The sequence below is a fragment of the Ovis canadensis genome, chromosome 7, assembly GCF_042477335.2.
Source record: "Ovis canadensis isolate MfBH-ARS-UI-01 breed Bighorn chromosome 7, ARS-UI_OviCan_v2, whole genome shotgun sequence".
NCBI lineage: Eukaryota > Metazoa > Chordata > Mammalia > Artiodactyla > Bovidae > Ovis > Ovis canadensis.
The window spans coordinates 96337148-96358751 of NC_091251.1; the positions used below are offsets into that span (position 1 = coordinate 96337148).

At 41.5% G+C, this 21604-nt stretch overlaps 1 protein-coding gene across 7 annotated transcripts in view; it reads right to left on the reverse strand.

Moving 5' to 3' along the window:
* AREL1 (apoptosis resistant E3 ubiquitin protein ligase 1) overlaps positions 1-21604 on the reverse strand; it is a 45304-nt gene that overhangs the window by 18696 nt on the left and 5004 nt on the right. For 2 of the 7 annotated variants that reach the window (XM_069595170.1, XM_069595171.1), the window contains 4 exons: positions 9047-9360; positions 5105-5165; positions 4019-4245; positions 2850-3087 (listed from right to left, as the gene is read on the reverse strand). In XM_069595170.1, coding sequence (XP_069451271.1) covers positions 2850-3087; positions 4019-4245; positions 5105-5120 — 481 coding nt within the window. In that variant the 5' untranslated portion in view covers positions 5121-5165; positions 9047-9360. The remainder of the gene's footprint in view (positions 1-2849; positions 3088-4018; positions 4246-5104; positions 5166-9046; positions 9361-21604) is intronic. The other 5 variants (XM_069595173.1, XM_069595174.1, XM_069595177.1 and 2 more) reach the window with 3 other exon arrangements.

The window sequence follows — 21604 nt, forward strand, 5'->3', positions numbered from 1 at the left end:
TTAGAATTTGGCCGTGCGTTTTACTTGGAAGAACTCATTTTAAATGAAGTTCCTGAGTGCTGAGAGTTCTGGGTTTGGGGTCAGCTCCTTCCAGGGTTCTCACCCCAGGGGCAAGCCCCTCTTTCTCTGAGACTGGCCACGTGTTTTGTCTTGTGTGGTATCAGGTGCTGGGCTAGGTGAGAGGGACCCCTGTGACCTCGAGGCCCAGGCACTGCTTCTCTGGGCCGCCGTTTTGAACCAGATTCTGGCGTGGCTCTGCCCAGCCCGGTTCAGAGAGGCTCTCAGGGGCACCCTTTTGTGACAGGCACAGTGCTTTCATGTGGGAACCTGAGGAGTCGTGTGTCTTCCAGCTGCCCGGGGCTCTTGTGTCAAGGCCCTGCTGTAGAGTCAGTGGAGTGGCCAGACTCCAGTGCTCCTCCTGTTGTCCTGGGGTGCATCCTGCCTCTCATCCCTCATCCCTCGTAATTACCAGACTGTTTACCTCCCAGAATGTTGGGCTTGAAGTTACATTAAAGAAAAGGAAAAAAAAAACCCTCATCATTTCCAAGGACGGCTTAGTTATGGTGCTTTTTCCTTTCATTGCCTTCTGTCTGTCCCGTAGGGTGAATTTCCAGCATTAAATACACACGTCATGTATATTGGGGGCTTCCCTGGTGACTGAGATGGTAAAGAACCCAGCTGCAATGCAGGAGACCTGGGTTCAATCCCTGGGTCGGGAAGATCTCCTGAAGAAGGGAATGGCAACCCATTCCAGTATTCTTGCCTTGGAGAACCCCCACGGACAGAGAAGCCTTGGCGGGCCACCGTCCACAGAGTCACAAAGAGTTGGACATGACTGAGTGCTTGATGCTCAAACACATTCTCTGTGGCTTTAGTTGTAAACCGCATGGCATGCTGGCAGAGCAACACTCCATGTGACCTGAGCGCAAGCCCAGGACCTCTCTCTTCTGACCATAAGGCAGCGGGTGGTGGTGTCACTCCAGAGCACCACCTCCGGCTGTCGCCCACAGAGTAACCACAGCTGATGAGAGTGCGGACACGGTCTGCGCCGAGCAGAGGCGGAGACAGTGCTACGTCCTTCTAGGGGTTCTGAGCCAGGGTTCCTGGAGCAGCAGCGCAGCTCCCCCCGGGGAACCCGCTGGCCCTTCAGGGACTTGGGCCTGCCCAGGCCTTGGACACGCGGGGCGGGGCCTCGAAGGTCACTGGGAAGCAGGCTGAAGTCTGAGAAGTACCGGCTTTAGCCATTCCGGGGTCACCAATTTTCTACATCGGACTCCTAGTTTGGTGAGGTTTTAAATTTAAGTCTTATTTTTATACAAAATGATTGGCAGACTTTCACTAAGCTTGAGAAGCAAAAGCTCCCTGTAAAATGTGCGTGGCCCTGGCCAAGAGCTGTCAAACAAAAAGTTCTGTACTTAAGCAGGTTTTCAGTGTATCTTTTCTCGATGGTATGAAGAATTTATTTAGGCTTGACTGTTTTTAAAAACCATAATGAATGTATAATTTATGTTAAAAGTGTGAACCCTTTGTTACAAAGGAAAAGTAATTTTATGATTGGTTGCCTCTTGCCCCATCAACTCCACCTATTACTGTCACATTAGTCCTACCCCTGCTGTTTGCTCGGAGCCTTTACATTTCTGTATTTAATTCTTATGATAAATGAGTCACCATAATCCCATGGAATTAGGTCTTTTCATAACTGAAACTCTCGAGTCACAGAAGATAATCAGCTGTTCAGAATGATGCTCTGGATGGCCAGCATTCTGAGAATGTATTCAGACCGAAACTCTGCCTACTTGCTCTTTTTTCCCCTTTACACATTAAACAGGTTGAGAACTAAAAAAATAAAATAAAATAAAATTTATATAGAAAGGCAAAAGTTCTGGAAGAGCTAAAACAATTCTAAAACAGAAAAGTGGAAAGAGTCAGTTTACCCCATTTCAAGACTTATTACATAGCTACATCATTAAGACTCCGGTATTGGTGGGAGGATAGACAGACCAAAGGAACAGAATGAGAATTCAGAAACAGGTCACCACAAACATGCCCAACAGATCCCTGACACAGGTGCAAAACCAATGTGATAGGGGAAAGACAGCCTTTCCAATAAATGATGCTGGAGCAACTGGACATTTATAAGAAAGGTACTGACCTAAATTACAAAAGTTAACTAAAAATGAATTACAATCTTAAATACTAAAACTGGAAGATTTTACAAAAAAAATAACACAGGAGAATATCTTCAGAACCTAGGACTAGTCAAAGAGTTCTCAGATACCAAAACATGATCCATAAAATGAAAAATTAATAAATTGACTTCATCAAAATTAAAACTTGTTTTGTGAGAGACCCCATTAAGGAGATGAAAAGAAAAGCTAAGAAAAGAAAAGACTGAGAGAAAATATTTGCAAACCACATCTGTAACAAAGGACTTAAAGAACTCTCAAAACTCAATAGTAAAAAAACAAAAACTCCCATTAGAAAATGGACAAAAGACATTTCATCGAAAAGGACACACAGATGGCAAATAAGCACATGAAAAGATGTTCGACACTGTTAACCACTAGGGACACGCAGACTAAAACCACTATTCATAATGGCCACAAACTGGAAAACAACCAAGATGTTCTTTAACTGGTGAAAGATTAAATCAAGTATGGTATACTCACACCAGGCAATAATACCACCCAGCAATACATTTTTAAACCATTAAATTGTGCATTTTAAATGAATGAATTATAAAGCATGTGAATTAAATTTCAATAAAGGCACTATTTAAAAAGCAAAGGAGAAAAAAGGAAAAGAAAAAGGAAGGAAGGAATGAAGGGAGGGAGAAACAAAAAACCTACCAGGCTGAAAAATCTTGTAGTAGGGACTATAGGCCACGTTTAACCCACCAAGCTTCACTGAGATTTCATACCGCCCAGCTTTGCGCACAGTAAAGGCCACCTTGACCACATTGGAACTGGGCTCCTGGAGGACCTCCTGGGTCACTGGAATTTCCACTGCCAGCTCAACATGAGAGATGTGGACTCTTAGTCCCACAGGCCGGTGTGCAGGGAAGGGCTGTCCGTTCTTATAGAATAACTGTGGTGGGGAGAAGAGGGACACCCATTGGTGAGCAGAGGGACAACAGCTGTGCAACTTGAGAGAGTGTGGGGTGGGAGGGGGTGGCTGGTAAATCCCCACACCCACCTAATCCTACAGTCCTGCTCACACAAGGATAAACAAATTCTCTCTATGCTCTGAAGAAAACCATTAAATCACAGACAAATTCTTAACCATTTCAGAGGAAAGGGGTGAAATATACCATTGAATCCACTTCAACTTGACACTTAATGAACCACAGAGGCCGCCTCCCCTGTCTTACTGGCCCTTTTTTCTTACATTTATCACTGCTAGCTCAAACATAAAGGAAGTCAGTGGGTATCACTGGCACTGAGCGAACAAAAGCTCTAGGCAAGGCTGGGGGTTTCAGACTATGAAACCAAGATGAAGGCTGCAGTGCAGAAGTCACTGCAGAGGCAGTAAACTTTCTGCAAAAGGCCAGAGAGTAATACTGTTAGTTAGCAGGTCATACACAGTTACTCAACTGTGATTAACGTCTCAAATGTGACAGCGTCTACAGGCAGTACAGGAAGATGAATGGGTGCGACTGTGTTCCAATAAGCCTGTATTTATAGAAGCAGGAAGTGGGCTTGATTTAACCCTTGGGCCACGGTTTGCCAACCCCTAATCTACAACACCTACCCTCTTCAGTAACATTTTTCTCATTGTGAAAATGTAACATTAAGCTTTGTACTTCTTCTAAGCTGAGCACCTATTAAAGCCAAATGACAGAAAAACTGACTCTTTAGATGTTAACAATTCCCAAGTTCCTGGGGAGGGTAGGGGGGCGAGGTGGAGGGAATTGAAAAACAAGGGAAAATATTAACAGTCCAGACCAGACCAGACTGTGCTCTGGAAGGCAACTGACTCAGAAACCCCAGTGCATACAGAGACAGAAACATTCCCTTACATGCACTCGGAAGGCCATGCTGTGGCCCACCTCATAGGGGTCCTTCCAATCCCAGGAGACTTTGCAAGACCGGGGATCCAGGTAATTTCCCCGCACGTAGTCATATATAGTCCGGTCCCCTCGGCGCTCGCGGTCCTCATTCTGAAGGAAGCTGACTACACGTGCGGCAAGCTCAAAGAGGAACTTAATTGTGAAGAAGAATGCAACCACAGACACTGTGATGCCACCTATGTGAAAGAGAAAACACACACCACCTTCCAGTTACACATCACAGCTTCTCCTTATGGAACAGGCCAGCCATCAGTCAGGGGAGAAGTCAAAAGACCCACTCTACCGGGTCACCACCTCTGTGGGTGAAGACAGGAACTTCCTTCCATACCAGGGTCAAAAACGAAGGTCCTTGGGCCAAATCCCACCCACTGCCTGTTTTTGCAAATAAAATTCTACTGAAACACAGCCCCACCCACTCATTTACTATTGTCTAGGGCCGGTTTTGCCCTAAAACCACAGAGTTCAGCAGTGGTGACACAGAGTGTATGGCCTGGGAAGCTGAAAATATTTACTCTTTGGTCGTTCACAGAAGTCTGCCAACCCTTGTTCTATACCAGGGACCATATACAATGCCTACCCCCAAGCTCCCTGCCTGTGCTGGGCCCTGACAAGAGTAGTAAAAAGAACGTGTGTTCTGCTCTCTCCAGTTGGAAGCCCTCCCCTTCCTTGTCCACTTGGCAAAAGCCCCCCTAACAGTCCCTACCACAGTTAGGGGTTCCTTCTTCTGGGCTACCTCAAACTCCTGTACATCCATTCATCTACTCAACGTTTCTCCCTCTTTGTGTTACAAACTTCATGGAGGCAGATTTTTGCCTTATTTGACTTTGACTCGACAGGAAACACTGTCTGGCACCGGCTATAATTACTCAATAAATATTTCTCAAATGAATGAATTCCGCTGCTAACTCTGTGAAGGTACATTCTGGCATGATTGGAAATATTTCTGAGTCTCTTTTCAAGGACCAAGAGGGAGGCAGAAAAGGATATAAGCAACCCTAACCAAAAAAATGAGAGAGGGCTCTCTCCGTGACGTACCAATAACGTAAAACATCAGGTCCCTTCAGTGCCAACAGACAGCCGAGGATCACAGCTGCAGCTGCAAAAGAAAACTTGTTTAGTTTTTCCTGATTCTTCCCTGCAGCCGTCTCAGGAAGAGACAAAGCAGAGCATGTGGCTTGAGCCAACCATCTCTGGCCTTCCTGTCCCTGCTCTCTCTCTAGCTTGACAGGTGCCCTACAACACTGCAGAGAAACAGACTGCATCATTGCTCCGAAAGATTTCCAATCTACCGACCACCCTAGGAATACCACAAACAGCCACTTCTAATTAAGAAATGCAGTAACAGGGCTTTCATCTTCCCGGATCCAGGGCCCCAAGACAGTTTCCCTCCCCCATGCAAAGTAGTGCTAATTAACACAAGCAAAGAGGATAATGGAGTCACTTTCCCCTTACATTTGCCTTCTGGAAGTAATTCATCTAAGTAGAAATAGTTATATAAAATGTGGATTTTTTTAAAAGCAAGGATTATTATCATCATGTTGGCATTATGTAATTAAAATGAACTCTGGGTCATCTCAATAATAAGCAGTGGGCATGTAAGAGAAGCTGGGTTGTTTTTTTTTTTTTTTTGCTGTTACCAATCAGACAAACTAATGGCCTTGTGAAAGATGAGCCCAGCAGAGGCCAAGGAGAGGAACCAGAGAAGGGGACTGGACTTCTCATCCCAAGTGACGTCTGCCAAGGTCAGAACAATTCAAACAGGGGCCAGAGTCTGAGGGGAAACTTTCACTATTAGCAGACTTATTCCAGAGTAAGACTTCAATCTTATTACTCATTTGAACCACCCAAGGTACTGCCAAGGAAAAATACAATGCACACTGACATTCCTATCTCATCCCTGAGTTCTGACCTTAGCAGGCTATACGTGCTCTCCAGTTCACAGGGCACTAAAGTCACTCTTTAAAGTCAATAGATATTAAGGTTATCAATGTGATCTCAAGCCAGCACCTTTCGTCACCACTAATATATAACTCAGAGACAAGACATGTGAAAATTTCTTTGCTCAGATTTGAGAGGAACCAAATCACTTTTATTTTGAACAGCTTGTGCTTTGATGTCTAATTGTGCTAGGAAAATTTAAGAGAAAGAGTGGCTGAAAATGGCCATTAGATCCTTTGATAACAATATATCCAATGGAGACCATAGGGAGCAGGTAATCTGAGGAGTGACCATGTTAAGTTTCTTAGAAATCACTATTGAGACTGGTATCTCAAGTCCTACCAGAAAAGAAATCCACATATGGAACATTAGCGGTATCAACACACATGGGTTACACTGCTCTCCAAAGGGTCTACAGAGACAATACACTAACTCAAAATTTGAGATCACAGCTAGCAAGTCTCCTTCCCAAACAAGTATCTCATCTCCGAGGCTGAAAAGGTGTTATCATCTCTCTAAAAGCATCTGTCTGCGCCTTACAGGATGTACTAGGGGAACTGGTGGAACCAATACCAGCAGTTTAATTGTCTCAGACACTCTCTCAGTTAGATGTCATTCAGTCTGATCCTGGATGTGAACACTTAGTCCTCAGCAAAGTTACAGCACTCAGTAGAAAATGAAGTGTATGTAGGTGATGCTACAGACTTGTGTCTAAGTCTCTGACTCCCTGGAGGAATAAAAGCAACACTAAATTTATGGCATACATCATGAGGCCTGGGGAGATTCCTATGTGCTATCTCTCTGACAACTGCAACAACATTTCTGTGAGAGGCAGCTGACAAGCAGTAAGTCAGAGCCGAGAGACCAGTTCCAGGCTGCAATCGTATGACCTGTCTAAGCTTCAGAGTTCTCACTGCTGTAAAGAGTTGAGGTTTAGTAATTCCTATGGTACCATCTCCTTTAGTGTAATAGGACTTCAGTATAACTCTCCACAACTCTCAAGACTCTTAAAAAAAAAATACAGAGAATGAGGGCATAACTAGACTAAAGCTAGACTACCTGCGTTCAAATCCATTCTCTGCCACTCACAACTTATTTAATCTCTCTATAATTTGCCAGTTTCCTTAGCTTTCAAATGGGGCTAATATCTGTGTGTACTTCTTGGGGTACTGTGAGGATGAAAAGGGTTAATACTTGTAAACAACCAAGAATGGGGCCAGTGAGTTCTCAGTTTTAAAACTACTACTATAACTATTATCAATAATAGTAGCAGCATCACTACTTCTTTGCTTCAGAGCCAATAAGAAACTGAGGGAACCCCTCTATAGGGTCACACTTCATTCAGAGAGAAACGCATCAGAACTACACAAAGAATGGCTTCCTTAAGCCTTCCTAACCATACTTATATCCTCTGCCTACACTGGCATTCTTTATACTGTTCTAACTTCATGTTTGAAAATTTTTATAATCAAAAGTTTAAAAAAATTCATACTAAAATCATTCATCCAACAAATATTGAGTACCTACTTCATATGCCAGATACTGGGGAAATGGTATTATATATCAGCCATAGTCTCCGTCCTCATGGCTGATAATAATAAACTTGACTTTGTTAAGACCTTGTCCATCTTCTTGCCATTCACTTATTGCTCAACCAAATCACCACCACTGACCTAGATCACCTACACCTTTTCCAGTACATCAATTCTACTTTTCTATTCCAATTTCCTCTATTATTTAAAACTCAGCATACCATTTTTTTTTTTTCCTAAACTCTCTTCTCCAAGAAGCCGCCTGTGACCAGGGAATTAGCTCTGTCAATTCACTACTCATTAATGTGATCTTTATGAACTATCCCACTTCTCTACAATACCATTCCAAAAAACACCCCAACAATACTTTACCCAGCTCTCAATTTTGCTCATGGTCACCTTCTAAACTTGCCTTCTGCATCTTCTCCCTCTGGATGCTATCACAAAGCCTCCATGCCTTTAGGTACAGGGTTTCCTTTTAGGGTGACCCCTCAAATCACTTTTATTCCAGATTCACTAATTCTGTGGCAGTTTCTATCCTTACTGTACCTGTGGTGTGCTCTCTGCTCCTTCTCTCCTTCCGTCCCACCTCACAGTAGTAAACCCGTAACTTGCAACTCCCCTTATTGAGTCATTACCACAGGCCAACAGTGTACTAAGTGTTTCATAAGTTAGCCTAAATAATTGTCACCAATACAACTTGGTAAAATGACCATTATTATTCTCATTTTACAGAGTTGAAAAAAAAAAAGCTAGGGTTGGAAAAGTTGACTTGCTGAACATCTCCCAGCAGGATAAGTGACTCAAGCCCATGTCTAACTCTGAAGCCCAATGTTCTTAACCTCATATAACTGTGAATCATGAATCATGAAAAAAGAGTGGAGTCATACGGATAATGAAGTATTTGGGGAGAGAAAAGATTTAAGAAAACAGGTAAAAGAAAGTATGAAAAACATTACCCAATCTTACTGAGGCTAAAATTAGAAAGATAAATGTTTATGGCCTCCTTTTTAATCTTTTGAAATAAAAATAAAGCATTACAAAGGAAAATGGAATGCAGTACCGATTATCTAATGCAGAAATGCCGCTTGCTTACTAAAAGATCCCGGGCAAGCTGCTTAATACTACAGCACTTTGGCTCACATTATCTACAAAAGAGGGAAAGGGGAAATACTTGAAGCTATTTGTCTCAGGGGAATGTTAGAAAGTTGACTGACATACATATTCTAAAACTCTTTGCCTTTTTTTAGTACAGAGATTTATAATTACAGTATCAAATAAATTTTAGCCCTAACATTGAAGATCTAGTGTGAAAAAGTCAGTTCCCAGAAACGGAGAATCGATTTCTTCATACTTGAATATGCCCTGCTGGGAGTAAAGTCAATTCTGACTGCAACTGTGCACATCAGTGCTAGCTAGCCCTTGCTCAGAGAACTCAGAAACTGGTCACTGAGTCCATATTCTCTATCCTAATAATAAGTGAACCTTAACTAGTCTATCACCTTACCTTTAAACGAGGGCCCATGTTCTAAGAACCGAGGGGAGCACGTCTATTCACCAAAGCAGGTACTTTCGGCCACTTTCACCTTGTCTTCCAACTTCCACGTGAAAAAACAGCTGCAAGGTCAACAGAAAGTGTCCATCAGATCTTCAGGAAGGGTGTGTCACACGAGCAGAGGATCAATGTTTCTGGAATGAACTGCATGAATTCCTGGGTAGAGAAACATAATCCCCAAATACATCATCCCTGGACCTCTTTCTAATGCAGGGTGCAGTCAGCTGCAGAAGGGTGCATCGGGTCTGCTGTCTTAGGATCCTATCCTACAAAGGAAAAAAAAAGAGTCAGTGGGATAGGTTTTCATTTCTCAAAGAGAACTCCCAGCAAACAACAAAGAAGAGGCACCGAACAGTCAGTAGAAACCCTGTGGCACTAAAAATAACCAAAGGCAGGTGAACTCTGACCAAGCTTTTCCCAATTAAAATCACGAGAAAAGCCAAGAGGCGATCTCACCGCCTTAGCTGGTCACTTCCCAGAAAGGAGCTCTGGCACTTCAGTTGATTCCAACCCTTCAGTAGAAGCAAACCAGAGCACAGACTTAAGAGTGAGTCTCTTCCCAACCACACAACCAGTTTCACTTTAATGGGACTGGGAACAAGATGAAGAGAAATGAAAGGAGACGATACGTGGGGCTGGGTCGCAGGGGGCCTTATAAGTCATGAATAAGGAACCAAGGTAACACTCAGCTGGAAAGGGGAAACCACCCAAGAGCTTGAAAATCTAATCATCCAACTAAAAAGTAATTTAAAAAATAACCTGATCAGTCAGCCTATATAGAGTTTGCTCCCTTTGTGCCTATGTATGCATTTCAAAGACAGGGTTAAACAATACTGATTTTATCTTTACTTTTAGTACTGACTTTATCTTTAAAACTTTAGTAAAATTTGCTACTTCAGGTGAGGGGGAGTTTTCTGTGAACATTCAAGATAAAGACACTGAGTAATAAAGTTGAGTACAGTCAATCTTTACTGACCAAAGATATTCATGAACTAAATGTAGCAGAAAAGGAGTTCTTGCTAGAACAAGAAACTACTGATCACTAACTGAAAAGAGACAGTCCCTTTCCACATGGCAGAAGCTGTTCTCAGTCCTTCACATGTACTAACTCACAACCCTAAGACATAGATACAACTGTCTCTATTTTACAAATTAGGAAATTGAGGCATTCTCTCAAGGAACTTTCTCAAGATTACCACAGTACATAGCAGACTCAAGTCAAACCCAGACAACGTGGACTCAGATGCCATGCTTTGGATGACCACTCTACTGCCTTTTTATAACGGGAAACTAAGAAACAAAATTAAAAAATGCTAACAAGAGCAAAAGAACAGAATGGGTGAAAGCCACCAGATCAAACAAGTTGGCAAACTTTTCTAATGAAAAATAAATAAGCATGTGTTATTATTTTAAAATATGGTGACAGACTTGCCAAGTACATCAGCCAAAACCTGGGTCAGCTAGCAATTGGAACCAGTTCAAACGAGCCACAAACAAGAATTACATAAACTATAAGAGATCCATCAGAATGTAATATAAGCATTTAAAAAATGACACTTTTAAGGAACAACACCACAGTGAATCACTCAAAAAATGTTAAATGAAAAAGCAAGCACAAAATTATTTACATGAGTTTAATTGTTAAAATATTACATTATATAAAGAAGACTGGGAAGAGCAACATAAAAATGTTCATAGTGGTCATTTCTTGGTGTCTGGAATTACAGACATTTTTTTTTTCCCTAACTGTACCTTTCAGCGTTTTCTAAATTCTCTTTTTTTTTTTTGGTCTCACCATGTGGCATGTGGGATGGACTGAATCCGTGCCCCCTGCAGTGGAAGCAGAGTCCTAACCACTGGACTCCCAGGGAAGTCCCCCAAATTCTTCATGATAGGAAAACATATAAGAAGTTTCTATTTCTGAACAAATACTGTTTTGTTTTGTTTTGTTTTTTTCTAAAAAAGGGAGAGAACAGGCAAGAGATCTTTATTTTTCAAGCAGGGAAACAGTATTTTACAACTAGTTAGATATAATAGAATGTACTGAACTTTTATTTCTACTCATAATGATCTTAGCGGGTCTCCAACCCTATGATCAGCTATTTGATTATTACATCAAGTAACTCCTAGATCTTACATCATCTTTATGGTGCCCCACAAGAACTGCCACACTTACCTCTGTTCCCCATGCTTCAGTGCTTCTAGTGAGCTTCAAGACTCAATTCAAGCCCCCGGCCCCTTTCCTGGTCCAATTCCTAAGACCCTCTGAGGACTCCCCACACCAGGCAGAACCAATCACTTCCTCCTTTGTGATACTCCTATGCTGAAGATACCTCTACTGAAGCATTCATTAGTCTGTATTATAATCATTTGTTTATACAGTAGTCTCTCCTAATGAACTGTAGACTCCCTGAGGACACTTACTGGGTCTTACTCATCTTTGCCTCCCAGTGACTAACATGGTGTTCAAAGTCATCTCAGAGTCCATACTTTTACAAGTTCCCCAGGTGATTCCTATGCATGTTAAAATTCAGGAAGCATGGCCTTGACTCTAGAGCAGCCAGCCTGAGAAGGCACCTACTATTCTGCACCTCTCTATGAGGTTCACGGGTGATGCTGACACTGCTGGTTTGCAGACCATGCTTTCAGGAGCAACAAGGGTCTATAGCAGGAGAAGTTGGCAAACTACAGCCTGCAGGCCGAATCCAGACAGTCACTGGGTTTTGTTTAAAAAAAAAAAAAAAGTTTTGTCAGAAAGAATGAATGCAGCCAAGTTCCTTCGTTTACATTCTATCTTTGACTGCCTTTGAACTACAACACAGAGTTGAGTAGTTGCAGCAGAGATGTATGGTCTACAAAGCTTTCCTATCTGACTGTCTACAGAAAAAGTTTTCTGGTATAGATGACTTAGTTTTAAAGTTACATAAATGTGTAGTATTAATAAACTCATTTTTATGTATCAAAAAAAGGCATTAAAATCACCTTCCAGTTCTACTGTCCCCTCTTAAGAAAACAGCTATAAAACTGGTGATTTTATGCAAATGTGTCTCCTGGCTAATTTCAACTGTCATTTAAAAGTTTTATGCCTTCCATACCCCAAATAGGCATTTTATACAACCACTTCCCAAAGTATGTGCTTCATACAATCATGCTTAGATTTCACCAAGGCTACAATTTCCTAAAACCAATGAGTACCTCAGGGACCAAATACTATACCTGGATTTCTAAAATTATTGCCATACATACTGACTCTGTCGCTACTTTTAAAGTGCTGTTCTAAAAAGCTGTGATCCCTGTAGAGTACAGGGAACTCTATAGTCAGGACTCAGTAATGACCTACATGGGAAAAAAAATCTAAAACAGTGGATAGACGTACATGTATAACTGATCCACTCTGCTGTACACCTGAAACTTACACAATATCGTAAATCAACTATAATCCAATAAAAAATTAATTTTAAAAAAAGTATGTGAAAGTCCACTTCAGAATTCTGGTCCATAAAGGGATAAAGAGATAGGCAGCACATAGGAGTCCCAAATAATAACCACTGAGTCCCACAGAGTGAGTCAGGACAAGAGAAAGATGCGTGCTTTGTAAGATGTTAGTCTCCAGCATTCTCTACACAGAGAAGTGCCGACCGCAAGTCCAGGGAAGTCGAATAAAAAACACAAATCATTCAATTAGCCAAAGGCCTGCAAGTTAGAGTGGCCCAACTGAGGATGTTCCAAGAAATAAAGTGCACTATCAGACACTTGAGATTATTAGTTTACCTTTTCCTTTGCTTAAATTTCACCCTTGGTTTATTCTCCCCACCACTAAATCCCACCATAAAAGACGACCCTCCCCCGTCAAGTTTATACTCTTGAGATATTTATACAGTTGTGTATTCCTGCGACCTTGGTTCAGCCAAGTTATAGTTTTCATTTGTATTCTTTCCTCATCCATCAGCCCCTCCAGTCTCTTAATCATTCCTGTGGGTCTTCTGTGAACTCTCTCCAGCTGCTCCCCAGCGATCTGGTAATGAGGTGCCTCCAAATGACTGCAGCCCTCCAGGAACAGCCTCGTTAGTCAGAACAGGGTGAGCTCACCCTCCTCGGTTCCATGACATAATACTCCCAAGCAGACGATCCCCCCAAACAGAAAGCTAGAATGCTGCTGTATTAGACTATCACCCATTCCGTGTTCCTCGATCTGGGCACTGGGGCATGCCAGAATGTGGTAGGAGACAGGATAAATGGACACATTCCCACTTGCATCCAGCTATCAGAGGATGAGGTGGATGGGGAGAAAAAAGTATTTTCATGTTATAACAAACTCATTTAGATAACAAAATAGAATGCAAAATGTGCATGAATTTCTAAAGATAAAACATGGACACGAACATGGACATGTTCAAAACATTCATATGCTTTTTATCACTGAGGCAGAAAGGCGACTTCAGGCTCTGTTCCCAGCCCCCAGAGGGTTACACACCCACTGTCCTCTACCATTAGAGGTACCTGAGCTGAAAATTCTGAAAAAGCACTACAACCCCCTTTCAACTTACTGGTATACTACCCCATTACCACTCATTTCATATACTCACATTTTATTTTTTCTATGTTCCTCCATCCCTAGACATCTGTATTTTCTCTTACCTTAAACACAGTTTTAGCAAATTCACTACTAACATCTTTAAGTTCAGTTCAGTTTAGTCACTCAGCCGTATCCGACTCTTCGAGACCCCGTGGACTGCAGCACACCAGGCCTCCCTGTCCAACACCAACTCCCAGAGTTTACCCAAACTCATGTTCACTGAGTCGGTGATGTCATCCAACCATCTCATCCTCTGCTGTCCCGTTCTCCTGCCCTCAATCTTTCCCAGCATCAGAGTCTTTTCAAATGAGTCAGCTCTTTGCATCAGGTGGCCAAACTATTGGAGTTTCAGCTTCAACATCAGTCCTTCCAATGAACACCCTGGACTGATCTCCTTTAGGATGGACTGGTTGGATCTCCTTGCAGTCCAAAGGATTCTCAAGAGTCTTCTCCAACACCACAGTTCAAAAGCATCAATTTTTTGGCGCTCAGCTTTCTTTACAGTCCAACTCTCACATCCATACATGACTACTGGAAAAACCATAGCCTTCACTAGCCGGGCCTTTGTTGGCAAAGTAACATTTTTAGTTTCTTCTGTATCATTCATTCTTCATTCATTTCATTTTTTTTTAAAGACTGTGTGCTAAAAGCTAAGGTCACAAGGATAAGTAAGACAAAGTCTTTTCTTAACCTCCATTAACCCTGTCCAGTGCCGGAATCAGATAATACAATGTAGCAAGGGTACAAAACAGGAAAAAAACAATGTGTGGAAGGCAAAAGAAGGAGAGAGGTTATCTTGCCTGAGTGGGGGTCTTCACAGGAGTGGTAATGGGGCTGTTACCTAACAATGAGTAGGCCGATTGCAAGGCAGGGAAGAAACAACCACCACCAGGATCCTAGGTAGAGGGAACAGCCTAAGTACAAGTACTGAGTCAAGAGAGAGTGATGAAAAGCATTATGAAAGCAAAGTGCTTGGAAAACCATGGGGCTAAACCGGGTGCCTGAAACTAAGTACAGCACAGTGCAGCGGTCAAGAGCATGTATTTTACAATTAAGGGATCCTGAACAAGCTATTTAGCTTCTCTTCTGTTGCCTCAGGTATAACATGGAGATGCACTGAGAAAAGGAAGGAATTCAGCTGCCCTTGGGGAGCAAGACTTGGAATATAAGAGAAGGGAAGACCTGTTGAGACTGGAAACTAGGCCCAGGTGACTTGGCACCACAGGAGAGCCCCAGGGGATATGGCTAGATGTGCTACCCAGGCTTCGGGCCTGCCAGGTTATGATGGCATTTTGTGCCCAAGCCACCCAACCCAAATAAATAAGGAAGATAGCACTGAGTGTACCTGAGGGAATTTGGTTCAGCCAAGTTACACAGCTTTCATTTCTATTCTCGCCTCATCAGGAAAGATGGAGAGATCCAGAGAAATCTCATTTTGAACCAATGACAGCAACAATCCAAAACACTAAGTTTTCTGAATTCTTTTTCCAGTATGATGATTAAAACAAGAATCCACCTCTACTGAGAACTTACTACATGTCAGCGCTGTTTGAAGTATTTCATGGGTCATCTCATTTAACTGTCACAGCAACCGTATACGGTAACCGTATTATGATGCCTATTTTATAGATTAGGGAACGGAGGTACAGACAGCTAAAATAACTTGTCTGTGGTCACTAAGTTGACAACTGAAGGAACCAGGCAATGTGATCCCAGAGCCTACCTTCTTATCCAGGAATACTGATGCATCAAGAACCTCCAAAATGGGTGGGGAGTGAGAGACATTCTTGGGATAGGAAGAATGAGAGCTCAGAAGTATTTAATTTGGAATTTTAAAGGAATATGACTTCATTTGATTAGACTCTAAGCAACAGCAACAAAGCCACAAGAGAAGTTCTTTAACTAAGGGATTAACAGGATCACACATTTAAAGAGAAGTAACTCTGGGGGCAATGTAAAAGAGGCTCTGAAGAGAAAGATCAACGGCTGAGAGACAAGAGGATACCGTCCAAGGAAGCTTCTAGGCACTGGTCATGACACAGAAAGAGACCAGAGTGTGCTTTGTTTCTGTTAGAAGCAACAGGATCAGTGATCTTCGAGATAGAAAAGCCCAAGGGGAGCAAGAAGCCAAGGACAAGTCAGGATTTTCTATGCTTGGGAGCTTGGATGAATAACGACAGAGAATTAAGGACACAGAGCAGATATGGAGGGAAGGTAATGAGTGCAGAAGTGAACTTAAGTTTAAAGTGTCCACAGGATATCCCCTGTCAATGCAGGAGATGTGGGCTTGATCCCTGGGTCAGGAAGATCCCCTGGAGGAGGAAATGACAACCCACTCCAGTATTCTTGCCTGGAGAATCCCATGGACAGAGGAGTCTGGCGGCCTTTAGTCCATGGGGTCCCAGGGTCGGACATGATTGAGCAACTGAGCAGGCACATAACAGAACATATCCAGATAAGAAAATCCACAAGGCGAGTGGAAATCAGCATCTGAAGCTAGAAATACCAGGATCCGGAGGGCAGTCAAAAGACATGGGAAATGGGGAAAGACTGCTAGAGGGGACCAACTTTAGATATGTCCTGCCCTTGCCTCCTCAGAGGAGCCAGCAATCAAAATGAGAAGAAACTCGGAGGAGAAAAAATTTTAAAGTAATTTATTGGAGGCAAAAGGAAGTGACTATTCCTAGAAAGTGATGGTGAATTGTACTAGACCAAGTTAAGATTTAGGCCAGAAGGGGGAATTCAAAATCAGCCCTCACGTTTTTTTCCTTAGTTATTTGGAACTCTCATTCTCTGATTCAACGACTTCTTCATGTAAAATTTATATTTTATCTCCATCTGTTTTTACGAATAATATTAATTTAAACTTGACCCAACACATAACTAGTAAGCTCTTTGCAACTCAGTTCAGTGATACTATTATTTCAAAATTATTTTAATGTTTATAACGAATTCAGATCCAAACTTTAAACCCATTCTCTAATCCTATATAATTACACTAGTAAAAAAAAAAAAAAACTCTTTGTCAAATCTCTTGTCAAAATCAGTTTCCCTAAAGTGTCATTTATATGTAGTAAGTCACCAATTTAAAGCATACAATTAAGAGTTTTGACAACTGTATAAGGTAATGATATAAAATACATAATCCCCCAAAGCATTTCATAATCCCCCAAAGTTCCTCAAGACCCTTTGCAGTCAGCCCCCCTCCTCCACCTTCCTGCACAACCACTGATGTACTTTACTTTGCTATAGTTTTGCCTTTTGCAAAATGCCTATAAATGACATCACATAGAAAATATAGTCTTCCATGCGTGATGTAACACTTTTGAGCTCCACACATGCTGTTATTTGTATCGGTAGTTCATTCCCCTTTGTAGAGTCACCCATTATGTGGGCATAGTTTGTTTATCCATTCCCCAGGAAAGGACATTTGGATTCTATCCAGGTTGGGGCTATTACGGGTAAACATTCAAATACAAGTGTAATGTGGACATATGTTTTCATTTTTCTTGGATAAACAGCTAAAAGTGGGACTGTCAGGTCATGTAATAAGTATACATTTAATTTATAAGAAAACTGCCAAACTATTTTCCAAAGTGGCTGTACTACCTTGCATTTCCACCAGCAATGTATGAGAGCTCCAGTTACTGAATTGACCTATGCTTGGTATTATCAATCTTTTAAATTTTACTCATTTTAATAGGTGTGAAGCGGTATCTCACTGTGGTTTTAATGTCCCTGAGAATTAACAATACTGAGCATCTTTTCCTGGGCCTGTTGGCTATTTATAAAGCTTCTCTGGTACCCAAATCTTCTGTCATTTTTAAAAACTGAGCTGTCTTCTTACTATCAAGTTGTAAGAGTTCTTTTAAGTTATGAATACAAGTCCTTTATTAGATGCACATTTGGCAAATATCTTCTGTGACCTGCGTTTTCATTTTCTTAACAGTGCTGTTTAATGAGTAAAAGTTCCTAACTTTCCTAACTTGATGAAATCTAACTTATAAATTTTTTCTTCCTTCTATAGTTTGTCCTTTCTTGCATCTTAAAGATTTCTTTAAAAATCTTTGCCTAACTCAAGGTCACAAAGATTTTCTTCTAGAAATTTTATCTAAAAGCTTCATCTAAGAAAATCTCGTCAAAGTTTTTAACAAGATTTTTCTTTAAAACGCCTGCATTCCATTTATCTCATAATTAGTCACACAATTTTATCATCCCTTTGTTTCTTTTAAAATCAACTTCCCACATTACCAAGCACTATTGAAGTTATAGTCTATTTCAAAATTGGAAAGATTTTTATCTTTTAACAGATGTTCCCCTTCTTCAATCTAATAAATGGCATTTCTAAATGTAGGCAAGATTTTAGTCCCTCGGGTCTCTTCAAATTGACATAAAACTTCTGGACCCCTGACATTGGTTCTTAAAAGCTAACTTTACATTTCTTAATTCAACTTGGATTCCATTATATCAATCTCTTTAAAATAAGCCAGAGTTCTTCAGACTCAAAATTAAATGAACAGGGTATACGAATTTCTATTCTATGCCCCTTGGAATAAAATATAGTTCATAGAAAGGAGGAAATAGGTATATAAAGCTAATGTGACTAAAACAGGGAGAAATGAAATGAGAAGTTATCATTGCTCGTTTCCTAATTTCACAGGACGTCTGGAGAGAAACAAAATAGAAAACTGGCTCATCTAGGCCCCTGTCACAGACTTTAAATCAAGAAAACAGCAGCTCTGATTTACAACTCCCTCTTACCCTTATGTTTTTTTTTTTCTATTTACCAAGCTGATCTACTGTACCCGATCCACAGATTTAGAACAGGCCCCTGTGTTCCCATACCATGGCAGCTTTTATGCTTAGGTGACCCTGGGCCACCAAATCTTGGTTGTAACAGGAAAAATTTTAAACTAATTCTCTGAATCTGACAAGCCGTCTCCCTCAATAAATCTAGGAAGTTTTTATTTCATTAACTGTGCATGAAATGGCAGGCAAACAGCCAGATCTACAGCCCAGTGGGGTGAAACTGCAACTATCACACATATACTCAAAAGCTAACACAGTTTCTACCTCTACTACCATCTGTTGGGCTTCCCGGGTGGCGCAGTGGTGAAGAATCCACCTGGCAATGCAGGAGACCAAGAGACGTGGGTTTGATCCCTGGGTCGGGAAGATCCCCTGGAGGAGGAAAGGCAACCCACTCCAGCCTTCTTGCCTGGGAAATCCAACAGACAGAGGAGCCTGGTGGGCTACAGTCCATGGGGTCACAAAGAGTCAGACACACTGAGTGACTTAGCACCTGCATGCATGCACGTGCACACACATGCACGCACACACATACACACACACACACACCACTATTACTTTCAATTCGACTCTTATTTTTTTAAGGGAAATAAATTGTTTATATAATCAGAAGAAAGAGCAACCTTAAATGAGTATTTTATACTTCTCTGATCAAGATTCTGGAAAGAAAAACTCAACTAGCCACAGAAATGGCCACTTAAGAGGGCTCAGTTTGAAGGAGAAACTCAACACATGTGGCATTCAAAACAAAACTTCTGTTGACCTAATAACTAATCAATGTTACCAAATGAGGACTTACTAGTTTCAGATGTGTATTAAGAACCTACTACATGCCAAGCAATATGCTGGATGGTTGTTGTTGTTGTTCAGTTGCCAAGTCATGTCTGACTCTTTGCAATCCCATGGACTGCAGCAAGCCAGGCCTCCTAGATTCCAAAATAAGTAAGACAGTCCCTGACGCCTTGGAGACACACAGTTTAGTAAAGAGGAAGACAAGAAATAATTGGGGATAGTTCCATGTAGTAAAATCTACGAGGTAAACACACAGTTTTAGTAGAAGCTAAGAAGGGACCCACAATCAGGATCAGCTCTTAAGCTTCTCAGGAAACGTCACACCACCCTCCTGGGAGCAAAGCCAACTCTTCCACTGGCTTAACAGTGCTTTGAGCATCAAAGGCTACAAAAACCACCTATGTGGTACTGTTTATTCTCAAGGTCAATGACTTTCCTCAGCACTGGTCAGAGAGGATTACTGGACCACATACATGGCACAGAAAAAGCTCACTGAAAACCCCAATCTATTTATCAAAATCATACATGATCTAAATGCAGTGTGGTATTCTGGAACCGAAAAAGGATATTGGTGGAAAAGTTTTGTGAAATCCAAACAAAGTCTGCAGTTCAATTCATACCAATGTTAACTTCTTAGATGTGACAAAATGTTACCACGATTATGTAAGACATTAACATTAGGGAGAGATTTGGGTAAAAAGTACAACAGAAACTCCTTGTACTATTCTGCTTCTTTTCTATAAACCTAAAATGATTCCAAAATAAAATCTGGGTTTAAAAAAAGTACATATGGTTCCCCACTTTCCATTCACACTCTTCCTTAGGATTCTGATCATGCCTCCCAAGTCATTGCTCCAATTCAGGTAATGCTTGCTTAAAACATTTTTCAAAACCTTATCTGTTTAAATGGTTTTCTATAAACCATTTATGTAGCCCAGCCAGGTTTCCTTCTTCACCAGGATATGAAAAACCAAATCACACTTGGAAGATTTTAACTGTTTTCCTAACAGTTCTACCCCATACACCAAGGGGTATCCTTGGAGCTAATCCTGCAAGCTAGGCTTCAGCAGTACGTGAACTGAGAACTTCCAGATGTACAAGCTGGGTTTAGAGAAGGCAGAGGAACCAGAGATCAAACTAACAACAAATTCTCTGGATCACAGAGAAAGCAACAGAATTCCAGAAAAACATCTACTTCTGCTTCACTGGCTACACTAAAGCCTTTGACTGTGTGGATCACAAGCTGTGGAAAATTCTTAAAGAGATGGTAATACCAGACCACCTTACCTGCCTCCTGAGAAATCTGTATGCAGGTCAAGAAGCAACAGATAGAACTTACGTGGAACGACTGACTGGTTCAAAACTGGGACAGAAGTAAGACAAGGCTGCATGCTGTCACCCTGTTTATTTAACTTATATGCAGAGTACATCATGCGAAATGCTGTGCTGGATGAATCACCGGCTGGAATCAGATTGTTGGGAGAAATATCAACAACCTCGGATATGCAGGTGATACCACTCTAATGGCATAAAGTGAAGAAGAACTAAAGAGCCTTTGATGAGGGTGAAAGAGGAGAGTGAAAAAGCTGGCTTGAAGCTCAACATTAAAAAAACTAAGATCATGGCATCTGGTCCCATCACTTCATGGCAAAAAGAAGAGGAAAAAGTAGAAGCAGTGACAAATTTTCTTTTCTCGGGCTCCAAAATCACTGAGGATGGTGACTGCAGCCATGAAATTAAAAGACACTAGCTCCTTGGGAGCAAAGTTATGACAAACCCAGACAGCGTATTAAAAAGCAAAGAGACATCACTGTGACGACAAAGGTCCTTAGAGTGAAAGCTATGGTTTTTCCAGTAGTCATGTGCAGATGTGAGTTGGACCACGAAGAAGGCTAAGTGCTGAAGAATTGATGCTCTCAAATTACGTGTTGGAAAAGACTTTTAAGAGTCCCTTGGACAGCAAGGAGAGCAAACAAAGTCAATCCTAAAAGAAATCAACCCTGAATATTCATTGGAAGGACTGATGCTGATGCTGAAGCTGAAACTCCAATACCTTGGCCACCTGATGCAAAGAGCCAACTCACTGGAAAAGACTGATACTGCGAAAGACTGAAGGCAAAAGGAGAAGAGGGCAGCAGAAGATGAGATGGTTAGATGGCAGCACTGACTCAATGGCCATGAGTTTGAGCGAACTCCAAGAGATACTGAAGGACAGAGAAGCCTGGTGTGCTGCAGTCCATGGGGTCTCAAAGATTCAGACATGACTTAGCAACTCAACAACAACAACAATCCTTGGAGTTAAACTTTCCTAAGCCTGGGCTAGATCTCTGGAT